The sequence below is a fragment of the Pyrus communis genome, chromosome 13 (assembly GCF_041283825.1).
Source record: "Pyrus communis isolate YQ-2024b chromosome 13, ASM4128382v1, whole genome shotgun sequence".
NCBI classification, from domain to species: domain Eukaryota; kingdom Viridiplantae; phylum Streptophyta; class Magnoliopsida; order Rosales; family Rosaceae; genus Pyrus; species Pyrus communis.
The window spans coordinates 22,391,210-22,404,484 of record NC_142577.1 but is presented as its reverse complement, the minus strand read 5'-3'; the positions used below and the strand labels follow the sequence as shown (position 1 = coordinate 22,404,484).

At 38.2% G+C, this 13,275-nt stretch overlaps 2 protein-coding genes and 1 non-coding gene across 4 annotated transcripts; 1 reads left to right on the top strand and 2 right to left on the bottom strand.

Annotated features, from left to right (window-relative positions):
* Positions 1-2,310: 2,310 nt before the first annotated feature.
* On the bottom strand, positions 2,311-2,381 carry TRNAG-GCC (transfer RNA glycine (anticodon GCC)). The gene has a single exon. It is a non-coding gene; the product is annotated as a tRNA-Gly (tRNA).
* A 754-nt stretch (positions 2,382-3,135) lies between these two features.
* On the top strand, positions 3,136-5,990 carry LOC137737670 (small ribosomal subunit protein bS1c-like). Its single transcript, XM_068477214.2, has 7 exons — positions 3,136-3,512; positions 3,959-4,234; positions 4,354-4,434; positions 4,684-4,965; positions 5,052-5,162; positions 5,347-5,433; positions 5,587-5,990. Exons 1-7 carry the CDS (start codon positions 3,219-3,221, stop codon positions 5,692-5,694), a joined length of 1,239 nt encoding a protein of 412 aa, XP_068333315.2. The 5' UTR covers positions 3,136-3,218; the 3' UTR covers positions 5,695-5,990.
* On the bottom strand, positions 5,897-12,774 carry EMB1441 (zinc knuckle (CCHC-type) family protein). Of its 2 annotated transcripts, none has more exons than XM_068477212.2 (14): positions 12,452-12,774; positions 12,224-12,336; positions 12,046-12,142; positions 11,814-11,938; positions 10,999-11,530; positions 10,672-10,857; positions 10,116-10,409; positions 9,863-10,015; positions 9,274-9,428; positions 8,471-8,576; positions 7,357-8,352; positions 6,957-7,029; positions 6,446-6,811; positions 5,897-6,289 (listed from the first exon to the last, which is right to left on the bottom strand). In XM_068477212.2, the coding sequence occupies exons 1-14, from the start codon at positions 12,554-12,556 to the stop codon at positions 6,096-6,098; spliced, it is 3,495 nt and encodes a 1,164-aa protein (XP_068333313.2). In that variant the 5' UTR covers positions 12,557-12,774; the 3' UTR covers positions 5,897-6,095. The 2 variants fall into 2 exon arrangements, with proteins under 2 accessions (XP_068333313.2, XP_068333314.2); XM_068477213.2 differs by having other exon boundaries at positions 6,446-6,808; positions 12,452-12,712.
* Positions 12,775-13,275: the final 501 nt, after the last annotated feature.

Sequence of the window (13,275 nt, the reverse complement as noted above, 5' to 3'; positions counted from 1 at the left end):
AGGAGGGTTTGTAATTTGTTGGTTTATTGTTGTTGATTGTTCGTTTGAGGATAGGTTTCCAGTATGTGTGAGATACTCTTTTCCTTAGACCGAGTTGAAACTAGTCATCAAAAGAATAGGGTAGAGCTATTCACAACATTATTTTTATTTCTCACACACGTCTCTCAATTTTCGGCCATCGGACGATTGAATTGAAGATGATCAATGGTGAAAAATTAAAAAGAGTGTGTGGGAGGTAAAAATGGATGTGTAATACTAAAGAATATTGTTCTCATTGGATATAATCGTGTGCAATCTTGTATATTCTTTTTTGGTTCCCTTTATCTTTTACTTTTCTTTGGAGAGAAGTTAAACTAGGCCGATCATATTTCTGATCCTCGATCAATTTAGGATGTTGAGTGATCTAAATTTTAGAGATTTTATGTTCAATTCGGAAACTCATTAAAATCCCAAATAAATAAATGTCACAAATCAATTTCAGTTAATCCTATGTGATGCTCTTGAAAGATACAGTTCAGATTATTCGGTGTAATTTGTTTCAGTTTCCATTTTGATCTCAACAATTCGTTCCTTAGAACGTACTCTTAATTAACTGCACTCCCTTATGGAAGGTGATAACATAATTTTAACTGAAAGCCATTAAATATAGAACGTATATATGTATTATGACTCAAATGGTTAAAAATATTTGTCTATACACCTAGTTTTAGGTTTGATTTTCTTGTATATGTATATATATAAATAAGAAAATGAGTTCAAACTTCCTATAGAATGAGTCATATTTTAATATATTTTTTAATTATTTGAGTTGTTACATTTTAGTTTGTGTTACCTTCAAGCACAAACCGCTATATAACTTAATACCACACAAACCACTATATTATCTTATATTGTCAAGTTACTTTTAGTGGTGTGTGCTTGAACATTCATATTTATCATACAACTAATTTGAACATACAAGTATCATTTTCTCTTGAATTGTTCTGCTTCCCATAAAAGTTTATAGTTTATACTCCATCAATTCGTAAGGGGAAAATATATATTCGCATTTCCTAGAGGGTTTCTTTCCATTCGATTTGGTAAAGAATCTAATCTTGTCATTTACAAATACAACAAATGAAGGCAGCAAAAAACATGATGAAAGCAAAGACAAAGATACTTGGATTGAGCATATTTTTTGGAGTTTTGTTTTTGAAGAACAAATTGTTCCACACGGTTGAAACACCATAATATTATAATTTATAAGTTTAATGGAGCAAGTTGTTAACTAGGATTGTGTTAACTTTTTATCTGCAGAAGGGTTTAGTATTAGCGGGGTGAGAGGGATCTGATTAGCCAATGAAGGTTATGGTACAAAGATTAGTAACTAAACAGTTAAGTTTAAATATTAACACCAAAATAATCCAGTTTCAAACTCTGCATGCAGTTTGAATAACCTAATCGATAATCCAAAGTTTATTACAAAATTGCAGGGTGAAAACTTTCCGAAACGTCACGCTCATTTTTTATTCTTTGATTCCTACCAGTTCTAACTAGCTAAGACATGGATATTCTTGTTTTAGTAATCTGCAAACAAGTGTAAAAGGTGGCATGAAATAGTGGGAATCTGCCCGAATACTTGTGAAGCAACTTTTCTGGAAGAGGTGGGCAGCTCTCTACAAACTACAAGGTCGACGGAGATGGAAAGGATTTTAGCCTTTGAATTAGGGTTTTTATCTGTTCTTTTTCTTTTTCAGGTGGTCGGTCAGTGCTGATGAAAACTATATAACCCATACGTGGAGAATAGTGCTTCGCTTGGTTTGAGTCTGGACAGGTACTCCGATTGATTGAACGCCAGATTATTTTTTTACAATAGATTAAACTGGCAATATCTTAACGTACGGAAAGCGGGATTTGAATGTGTTATTAAGTTTATTAGTTTGTGTTGTACGTAATCAAAGAGAATTCTTGCGTATCAAAACTCAGAAGATATGGTTTTTAATAGACAATTTTGACATTTTTATAATAATTGGAGCAAGATAATGTTGTTGATTATTTCCCTAATGTGTTATTAAGTTTTTAAGTTTTTATTGTACGTAATCAAGAGAATTATAGTTTTTTTTTTTAGTACATCGTTATTTTTATACTAAGAGAAGAGGGAGTTTGGCAAAACCACATAATGGATAGCCTAATTTGGTATCGAATTTGCTATCTATGAAGAGGAATATCATCTGAAATTTTGAGATTTTTCTGAATTTTGTTGTTGGATTTTGTTCCCTTAACAAAAATGCTATCGAGGGAGCAAGAACTTTGACGGAAGACAAAAAAGAATGCACCAGCCGGGAATCGAACCCGGGTCTGTACCGTGGCAGGGTACTATTCTACCACTAGACCACTGGTGCTGCTTGACAGTCAATGTCAGCTTTTATATATTTGTTGGTATATTTGTTACGAGTATGAATATTATGGCTTCATTCTTCTTTCACACAGGTGCCTCATGCCTAATGAGAGGAACTTGTTTAAAAGAATTACACAATTACAGTGGCGTTTCGTACCAATAATACAATGATGCGTTAATTTTTTGCTATATATCTTTGCATCATTAACATAAGATATATTTCGTGGTGCACGTGTCATACATCATTCTCATAATGAACAGTTAGTCACACAGGTGCCTCATGCCTAATAAGCTACTTATATACGCTGTTCATTATGAGAATGACGTATGACACGTGCACCACGAAATATATCTTATGTTAATGATGCAAAGATATATAGCAAAAAATTAACGCATCATTGTATTATTGGTACGAAACGCCACTGTAAGTGTGTAATTATTTTAAACAAGTTCCTCTCATTCTAAACGCCATTGTGACATTCATGCCAATAATAAATATTATGTGTTTTGACTCTAATAAAGTATTATGTTATTAGTTCAGGACGGTATGGTAATAGTGCACTGAAGTTTCGATCAAGTCTCTCCTTTGTTGCCCTGACTATCCTTGTGGATCATGACAGCCCAAATTTAGTAAGGATCTAGATCCAATTAAATGGGCCGATCTTCCACCATGACCCATAAACATCAACACAATCACATTGTCCAAAATCCATGCAACTCTCTCTCTCTCTCTCCCTCCCGCGTCAGTGCCTTATCAGCAAAACCAAAAAAAACTTCTAACTTCCTGAAAAGCCACACTGCGAGCAAAGCAACACAAAAGAACAGGGAGAGAGAGAGAGCCATGGCGTCTCTGGCTCAGCAATTCACAGGCTTAAGATGCTCACCGATCTCCACCTCGAGGCTTTCGAAGCCCTCAATCCTGCCGAAGCAAAACAAAATGCCGGGTTTGCTCCCCATCGTCTCCGCCGCGGTCATCTCGAATGCACAGACCAAAGAGCGCCTCAAGCTCAAGGAAATCTTCGAGGATGCTCACGAACGGTGTCGTACTGCCCCCATGGAAGGCGTCTCTTTCACTCTCGACTCCTTTTACAACGCTCTCGAGAAGTACGACTTCAATTCTGAGATTGGAACTAAGGTCTTTCTCTCAACCTCTCCTTTTGGTAATTCAAATTTGGTTCTTTTTTTTTAACCCTTTTGATTAAATGGGAAAATGGTTTGATGTATATGAGCTGAAACGAAGAAATTATATGTCTTTTTGTATCGAATTCGAGACTTGGGTCTGTGTCATTGGGCTCACATTAAACATACCCAGAAGAACTATTTGTTCTTCTTTTATGTGTAGAATCTACAATTGCATAAAGTGTTGGAAATGGCACTACTTTGTTTGTGGTTATGTAAGTTTACATGGGCAATGCCTGTGGATTTTTCGGTTTTGAGCTTTTCTTCAATTCATTTTTTTCACTTGTCATATAGGTTTACAGTGAGTACCTGTAACTGTTTGCAGCATATGTAGTTTCTTTGTTATCCTGCGGGAGATTTTAAATTTGCGCACACGGCTTTGTTTTGTGGTTGTTTTTTCAGGTGAGGGGAACAGTTTTCAATATAGATAACAATGGAGCATTAGTTGACATTACTGCAAAATCTTCAGCATACTTGCCTCTTGAAGAGGCATGCATTCACAAAATAAAGAGTGTAGAAGAAGTGGGCATAGTTCCCGGAGTGAGAGAGGAGTTTGTGATTATTGGTGAAAACGGAGCTGACGATAGCTTGATCTTGAGCTTAAAGTCCATCCAGTATGACCTATCATGGGAAAGATGTAGACAGCTCCAAGCTGAGGATGTTGTTGTCAAGGGTAAGGTAAGTATCTTCTTACCTTGGTTTCTTGCCTGGAATGTTAGAATTGGTATATATTTCCAAGCATCATGAATATGATTGTAATTTTCAGACAAATAGCGCTCTAAAATGTATTTGTTCAGGTCGTTGGTGCGAATAAAGGTGGAGTGGTGGCCGTGGTGGAAGGCCTTAGAGGTTTTGTTCCTTTCTCCCAGATATCAACAGTTAGTCCTTTAACCTCACTTCTAGATTTCCAATTCTCTTCTTAGCTGATACTTATGCCATCTTTCTGATTGCATTTGCTTGTGTGGTAGTCCATGAATTAAACAGGCAGTTCCATAACATTATGCTTCTTCCTTCCAAAATTCTTTTCTATTCGGCATTCAGCGCTGTCACTGGCATAGTTCTGAGTTCGAATTACTGTTAACACTAAATGCTTCAGTATCTGAACCACATTTACTTTTATATATTAGAAATCAACTGCAGAAGATCTTCTTGAAAAGGAGATTCCTCTGAAGTTTGTGGAGGTTGATGAAGAACAGTCTAGGCTTGTCCTCAGTAACCGCAAGGCCATGGCAGACAACCAAGCACAGCTTGGAATTGGGTCAGTTGTCCTTGGTACTGTTCAGAGCTTGAAGCCATATGGTGCCTTTATCGACATTGGTGGAATCAACGGCCTTCTTCATGTTAGTCAGATCAGTCATGACCGAGTCTCTGATATTGCGACAGTTCTCCAACCTGGTGACACTCTCAAGGTCTAGATACTATATCCTTGGCAAGTTATTGGCTGATAGTCTTTTGCCACTGTTAAAACATTTCTAAATTCGTACTCTTTTTGTAGGTCATGATATTGAGCCATGACCGTGAGAGAGGCCGTGTAAGTCTTTCTACCAAGAAGTTAGAACCTACTCCCGGTGACATGATTCGCAATCCAAAGCTTGTATTTGAGAAGGTATTTTCTGTACAATTACCTCTTAACATCTTTACTAGTTTCACTAACCGAATGGCGAATACTAAGTTGTAGCAGTGAAGGTCAATCTTCCTTTCTTCTTGTGTTTTCTCCTGTTATGTCCTTGTTACCTTTCCTGAAACCAGATAAATGACTTATATGTATGTTTTTTATTCTGTTCTATTAGGCGGAGGAGATGGCACAGACATTCCGGCAGAGAATTGCTCAAGCGGAAGCTATGGCTCGTGCGGACATGCTCCGTTTCCAGCCGGAGGTACTTGCTGATTTATTATTTCATTAAACTTGCTCCGAATGCCAAATGGAAAAAGCAGACTAGGAAACCAGAGTTGAATGTACTAGAATCAGCTTTTAGGGCTATTGGCATGTTTGTTAACTTAACCGTACGCTTTTTTCCTTAATTTTGCAGAGTGGGTTAACCCTCAGCTCCGACGGAATCTTGGGTCCTCTCACTTCGGACTTGCCAGCCGAGGGTTTAGATTTGAGCGACATTCCCCCAGCTGAAGTGACTGGCTGAGGAAGTGGGTTAACCATCAGCTCCGACGGACTCTTGGGTCCTCTCACTTCGGACTTGGCTGTCGAGGGTTTAGATTTGAGGGACGTTCCCCCGGCTGAAGTGACTGACTGAGACGTAAATGTTCCTCAGCATATTCGGGGTTTGTCCCGCTTTAATTTTCTTGTAGAAATTGTTTGTAAAAGCTCATGCCCCATACCGCCTGTAATGCTAATACACAATTACATTGCTTTAACAAAACTGTTTATACATATAGCTAGCTATGGAAAATGGAAACATCATTATTCTGCTTTTGTGCAGTAGAGAGTATACTGGCGTAACAATCCGAGACGGGTCCAAACAGAGGAAACGAGTGTTGTCTGTGTTTACAAAACGTTGACGCAGCACGAAGCTGTTTAGGCTACCTACTTAGCTTTGCTGCTGCTCTTCTTGACTTTCTTTTGCTTCTGCTTCAACTGAGTGAGGCCTGCAGATGTTATCTTCACATTGCCGATAATTGCAGCAACCAACTCAGGATCAGTGCATGCTTTCATCAACTCTTTCTCTCTAACCGTTGCTTCCGGCCTGTGGCTAAACAAATTCATGGCAGTTTTCGCAGCTACAAAAAAGAATTCAAGAAAGAGGTCAACCGATGCGATAAAAGCACTTGAACCAAAAAAAAACGCACGTAAGGGAAACGAGAAGATAATTTTCTATCCTAGCATTGCAGGTACTTTAAAAGTTAGCGGACAAATTCATGTGAGAAGTTCTTTACCTTTCCCCCTCTTCACAGAGCCAGGAACTATCTTCACATGATATTTATAAGACTGGACGGAGCTATAAGGACCACAGACAGGCACCGCATATAAGAGAATATCACTGGGCAGTGGATTGCCCGTCAAGTAATCAACATCGTTTAATTTCTCCTTCTCCTCTTCACCTATCTCATGAATATCATCCTCCTCCATTGTCACCTTGTCAACTTCAGAAGTAGATTTATCCAAACCCACAGGAGGGTCATCTTCAACTCCACCATTTGCATGACTATGTAACGTACCGTCTTGATGTTCAGGACAATCCCGGGACAGATGACCTACCTTTTTACATTTATAACATATTTTTGGAGCATCGACAGGACCTGCTAGATTAATAAGAATTGACGTTAACCACAAAAAAAAACAATCGACTTCCATTATATGATACTAGAGAGAAATAACCAGCAAAGATGGCCTATGGCCTTGGAAGTTTAAAACGCTGATGAAACATGAAGAATGAGGATGACATACTCAGTTTCTTATCTTCAGCCAGAGCTGAATTTTCATTTTGGGACTCTCCACTCTTCTGTACTCTTCCAGCAGACTGAAATTCACAAATATCGTCATTTAGATCTATTATCAGGTTTCTTGAGCAAAAAAATGGTATAACTTCAAAAAAATCATAGGAAAATTCTTAAGGATGATGTTATGGACACAGTTATATGTTTGCAGTTCATTTGTGAGAAAATATTAGAATGAAAGTTCTATAACTAGTGCACATGCAAAGATGCGGATGCATGTGTACGAAAAAGCACGAAATTATGCATCAAGTTTAAGAGGCATCAAAGCTCAAATTTAGAAAAGATGAATTAAGGGCTACAGAAAATCAATTGGTTATAAATATAAGAATGGTGCAAGTAACTTTACTCACAGCTAGCAAAGCCATACGGATCCTTCTTTCTTCCTCATCCTGATCAGCATACTTCTCTTTCATCTTCTTGAGTTTACCCTTTTGTCCACGGCTGGCTTTTCCACTACTTGGCTTCTTATCATGAACTTCATTTTCGGTCTGTCTGGCAGAAATATTGTGTTGTTTTGATTGGCTGGTTTTTCCACCACTAGGCTTCTTCTCATGAACTTCCTTTTCAGGCTGACTGACTGAAATCTCATGTTGCTTCAATTTTTCGTTTTGCAGATCAGCTTGTTCTTCATGAGCACTACCAGTCTGGCCTTTCTTGAGCTTTCTTCTTTCAGCTTTTGAAATATGAGGTTTCTCTCTTCCTGTAGCCTTATTCTCCTCAACATTAGGTTCCGCTACCAAATCAACTGGAGAAGTGTCAATCTGATATTTTTTAGCAGACATAGCTGTAGATCCAAGCCCAAGAGCTCTATCAATGAGATCCTCAAGTTCTGGGGTGACAGATGAAACACCATTTACAGAAATATCAGCATCACTAAAGGTCTTCTTTTCTTTCATGGGAATTTCAGCTGAGTCTTTTGCTTCAGCATTGCTTGTAAGTAAGCCATTCCCAGATGGGTCTTTCAGATCTGGTTTATCAATATGTATAGATGAATCAGGAGCGGGTTTTGGTTCTTCTGCAAGTTTTTCCTCTATGGTTTCATTCTCTGACTCAGAATCAGATACCTCTTCTAGAGGTCCATTTTCATCAACATCATTCGTCCCTTCCTCCTCACCTCTTACCCTCCTCTCATTCAGATGGGAGCCCAATGAGCTCTCGTCCAAGCGAAATAACAACCCAAAGCCCATAATTAGAGGGTGTGGAGGAAGAAAATTCTTTTTCCCACGAATCATAAAACTTCCAACTGTCAGATACTCCCCAGTAGGAGCAGTTTTACTGACCTGGTGAGGATGAACCCACCACGCACTAGTGACAATCTTTGAATCCCATGCTGCGCTGTGGCAAACCTAGAGCATAATATCAGTTAACTATTCAGTAATTACACATCCAGTGATATGAAGCACTCGCAATAACACAATAAACTAATATGAAAACAAAAGCATTACATGAAGGTCTGTGACTTACTGTGAAGCACCCTGCTTGGTTTAATGTAAGTGGAGGCACTGGTTGGTCAGGCCTATGGTTCTTTATCACGGTGCTGGAAGCCCCATGCAACTCCGCATGGACATACCTGTTTTTTTTTTTTTTTTTTAAATCAATCAACATGAGAAAGAAGATGCTAAGTTGGCTTCACACTAAATGAAATAAGCAGCTACTTATTGGCATATTTGTAATAACTTTGAGGTAAACTAAAGATTCTTGGAAATGTGAAATTGACCAACCAAGAATTCCTATCTCCTATCAATGTGGCAATAATAAATTTTGTCAGCTCCATTTATAAGCTTATTTCCTTTCGTTTCTCTTGGAGTAGTATGAAGATGTGAAATCACGAAAGGGCAAAAAAATCAAGGGAGGATAAAAAGAAGAAAGTCCAAAGTCACTGGATAAGGAAAAAAAGAATAGAAATCCAAATAAAAAGAAACAAGAACTTATAAAAAAATAAAAAATAAAATTTAATAAAAGAAACTTATATAGAAAGGGAACAAGAATTATCAATCGCCAATAGCAGAGGAGTTTCTGAGGAGGCAGCCATAGACAAGAAACATGCAGACACTTCCGGTGACCAATGCAAAGGACATACAAAATTGAAAGACAAAACAAAACTAAATGATGGATATAAGCTTCAGGAAGAATTTTCCCACACACTATAAGAACAATCATAAATCACAGTAAGTGTATTATTTAAATCTATAATTATTGTTTCGTAGTGCTAGATCATTTAGACAAGAACTAAAATGTATTATGTCCACATAACTACATTGACTTACAGATCTCCTTTTGACATATAGCGCTTGACTATCATCTCGTTTTGTTGAGCATCACGTCCACTGATAATCAAATAGTTCTCACTGCTGATGAACCAGTTAAATTTCTCAAACCAGTGAACCTTGCGCATATGTGAAATGCTAGCAACAGCTTTTTCCTGCAAGTTATTTGAAACAAAGTGGAATTAAAAAATCGAAGACAGCTATCTTCTAAGATTATATTGGATAATGGTGACAAAAATCTACAGCTAAGTATGCTTCTCCTCTTATAAATAATTCTGTTTTTCCTTGTATACATATTTTTATACGTCTACGAATATATGCTTCGTGTTTCGGTCGCATTGATGTTGACATACTGCTCTTGTCACACAGTATATATTTTCTGAATCCCTATTATTCTGTCCTTATATTTATGACACCGTGCCTTGAAAATTCTGTTGTGCTAAACATGCTACAGCTTCTACTTAGCAGTTGGATGAATACCATCAGAAAAACTTGGTTGTGCGAAAAGGCTAAAACAACTGATTTGCATTTTATATTTGCAAGCTCGCCATTTAAAACTAAATCATAAGACTCTGGAAGCTGAAGCTACCTGTGACAGCTGGAGACGAGTCTTTTTCTCCGCTGCCTTAAATGCTTTTTCATGTGCTGTTACAGTCTTCTCCTGTTTGCTCTCCTGTTTTTTCTTTAGTTCATACCACCGCCGAGCATTGGCATGTGCTGAAAGTGCTAAATCAACTTCCACCTATAATAGGGAAGAAAGGTAATGGAAGTAGAAGGTAAGATGAAGCGACTCATCATTTTATTCTAGAGAAGATGTAGAAAAATAGAACATTCAAACAAACCTTATCTGCAGGGAGAGTCTTCTCATCATCATCCATTTCATCAAGATTGTTGCTCAGCAGCAATGTCATGCAATTCTTTTCAAGCTGAAGCTTGTCAATGAGGCTAGCAACAGGGTTTCCATATTTCTTCTCCTCCTTCACCATTCTAGCAATATCCTCCCAACTTGTGCCCTTTGCTAAAGCTACACGAACAGCTACTATAGCAGCATCCACATCATCTAAATTATATTCTATCAATTCCGCCATTTTAACACACTGATCAACTTCTTTCCTTAGCATGTGAACACGATTTTCCTATATCATAGGGTTGAAATGATTGAGAAAAAATATTCCAAGCATAAATAGCACATATGGTCCAACAACATAGAATGCAGAACGTAAACCAAGTATATATATAAACATTAATATTTCGGAACCCCTGACCCCTCTACCCATCCCCCTACAAAGGGGGACAGGGTACATGGAATTTCGGTTCAACCTAAGTCATAACGCAGAAAAAATCTGCTCAAACCTGCCTTTGAATTTCAAATAACATAGTAGAAGAAACAGGGCAAACCTGATCAACACGTATTTTATTAAGCTTCTGGGTGGCAGAGCTCTCTTTTGCCTTTTGCTGTTGTTCTGCCCTTTGACTCTCAATTTTGCTATAGAACTCATCCAAAGAAGCATCAAATGTTTCAAACTCCACATGCTCCCTCGATTTGAATTGGTTCAATAATATGGGGCAGAATTCATCATATATCTGCAAAATAGATGTAGAAGTCACTGTTAAAGTTTAAAACACCATGTAATGGAATCCTAACTAGGCAGATCTCCATCAACCAAGGGAAGAAAAAAGGGAAATTACACACTAGTCTAAAGCAAGTTAAGGCAGTGTGCTAACCTGGACAGAACTCCCTGGTTCAGATGGGGGACCACTTTTCCCTGAATTCTTCTGCATTAAAATGTACCCTTCAGGAATTTTATCACCTGAAATGACATCATGCAGCCAATCCTCAAACTTCGCAACAGCTTCAACCAAAAGCTGAATTGCATTATCGTCTAACTTGTTCTCTTTAGAAACTTTTGTATTTGGAATGAGGCCAGCATCTAATATAACATGCTCAGATAGCGCAGGTCCATAGCCCAACGCATCCCCAAGAACATTCTTCAAGGTGGCCTGTTTGGCTTTAGTATCACCGCTACTTTTACTTGACTCAGCAGGCTTCCCACCTTTACTTTTACCCTTTTTCTCTTTTGGTGCATCAGGCACATTATTTCCACCTTCATGATCCTTAACGGGTTCATTGTTATCTGGTTCCTTGGACAAGGTAAGAGCTTCCTGTAACTTTTCAGCAGTTGTTCGCTCAAAAACTCGACATATTTCAATTGGATAACGATGACGTGACATGATTGCAACCCCCTTATCGTCATCCCTATTAAATGAGAATTACCACCTAATTAATATTTCAACTTAAGAGAAAGAAAACAAAAGAATCAGAAATTTGTGTGCTCTCTTACTGAACAGTAAGAACAATCAGAAGCTAGCAAAGATGTTTCTAGCAAAATCTTAAAGCTACAAATGCTAACACAAATAGTAGCACATCTATAATTAAGCAAGAACTGGAAAACTTTTTATTCATAACATGCCAAGTTGATGTGCAAGAAAGTGAGCCCAATAATTAACAATTTCATAAGAAATGGATGCTACTCACTAACCTATGGGAGCGAAGAAGGGTCATGACCATAAAATCCGAATCTGCGAGAATAACATTTCCCTGGGCATAAAGCTCCAATATAACATAGTACGCATTTTCACCGAGCCCAAATTGAAAGAGAACAATCTGCAAAGGAGACCACAAAAGTTAGACAAAATCCAGAAACTAAACAGTAAAAAAAGCCAAAACTGAAAAAAAGAACCCAATTTGCAGAAATGTCATATAGCTTGTACCCTATCATATCCAAGCTGCCGTACATCCTCGAGCCTTCGTGTTCGTATGTGCTTCCTCAATTTTAAGGTAAACCCAGATGGAGTATTACTCTTATCCCTGCACAAATTGCAGAAAAAAAGATATCCTTTTACCCATTATCTGCAAATTTCAATGGAATGCAATAACTGATAGGCATACCGAACGTATTGAGTCGTATGCAATCTGACGCCACTCTCAATCAATAGAAAAACCTTCTCGCTCTCGCCGGACTCTGTGACTCCACTGCTATTCATGAGCTTCAACATATACGTCTGCAGAAAACCCAATTTCACAACACATTTGAGAATCATAGGAATGCGAATTTGATTGATTAAAGGCAGAAGAAGGAGAGAATGGAGGGGAGAAAGAGAGAGAGAGAGAAGAGACCTTGGGGGAGAGATCGTAGACGTTGGAGCAGCGCATGCCGATGAGCCGCCGCAAGCACTTGACCTCGGCGGCGACATCAGCGGTGTTCATCCGGACCTTCACCATCTTCGCCGATGAGGCTCCTCCTCTGTCTCTGGGTGTTGTATTGCGTGATCGGCGGCGGCGTTATTAGCGTTCTGTGCAAAGGCGAAGGAGCCTTTCTTCTCTTTCTACAATTCTATGCGACAAACAAATGGCGAACGACAGAGGGCTTTTACCCAATTATCACACCATGAAGCGGGAATTATATAACTTCTAGTTTCCTGGTCACGCGCGTTGGGCATGTTTTTCCTTTACTTGGTACATAAACACACATTTTATAGACTATCTGCCACTACACAATTTAACATCAATTATTATGTCAACAATATAAAATATTATGCCAAAAACATAAGGTGACAGAGAGTCCATGGAGAATCCCACTTATGAGAGAGTCTGTTTAACAGTTCTCTACTTGGTATAGTGATAATAATACAAGTAGGATTTTTTTTTTTTTTTACAGCAGGTTTACTTGAAATTGGAGGAATCATGAACCGGTATAGAAAAAATGGGGACGTAAAGTTTGTGATGAACAACCTTAAGCAACCAGTCCGCCTATCGTGTACTTGATGTTTTAGGTTTATCATACCCAAAACCAATGTAAGGTTCACTTACTTTTTCATTTTCTGATTATAAGTGAACGCATGATATGACATAAATAAGAATGAGAATGATACTTATTCTCTCGTACCTGAGTTTTGGTTTCCATAAAAGCCTGCATTTATGTAGACTCTTGCGCCATTTAG

Excerpts from the sequence above, each read along its gene's own strand:
- EMB1441 (XM_068477212.2), bottom strand. The coding sequence starts at position 12,556 with ATGGTGAAGGTCCGGATGAACACCGCTGATGTCGCCGCCGAGGTCAAG. Across the intron at positions 11,531-11,813 it reads ACCCTTCTTCGCTCCCATAG|GGATGACGATAAGGGGGTTG; the intron begins GTTAGTGAGTAG and ends CTCATTTAATAG. Across the intron at positions 6,290-6,445 it reads CTCTGTGAAGAGGGGGAAAG|CTGCGAAAACTGCCATGAAT; the intron begins GTAAAGAACTTC and ends TCTTTTTTGTAG.
- LOC137737670 (XM_068477214.2), top strand. The coding sequence starts at position 3,219 with ATGGCGTCTCTGGCTCAGCAATTCACAGGCTTAAGATGCTCACCGATC. Across the intron at positions 3,513-3,958 it reads ATTCTGAGATTGGAACTAAG|GTGAGGGGAACAGTTTTCAA; the intron begins GTCTTTCTCTCA and ends TTGTTTTTTCAG. Across the intron at positions 4,235-4,353 it reads ATGTTGTTGTCAAGGGTAAG|GTCGTTGGTGCGAATAAAGG; the intron begins GTAAGTATCTTC and ends GTATTTGTTCAG.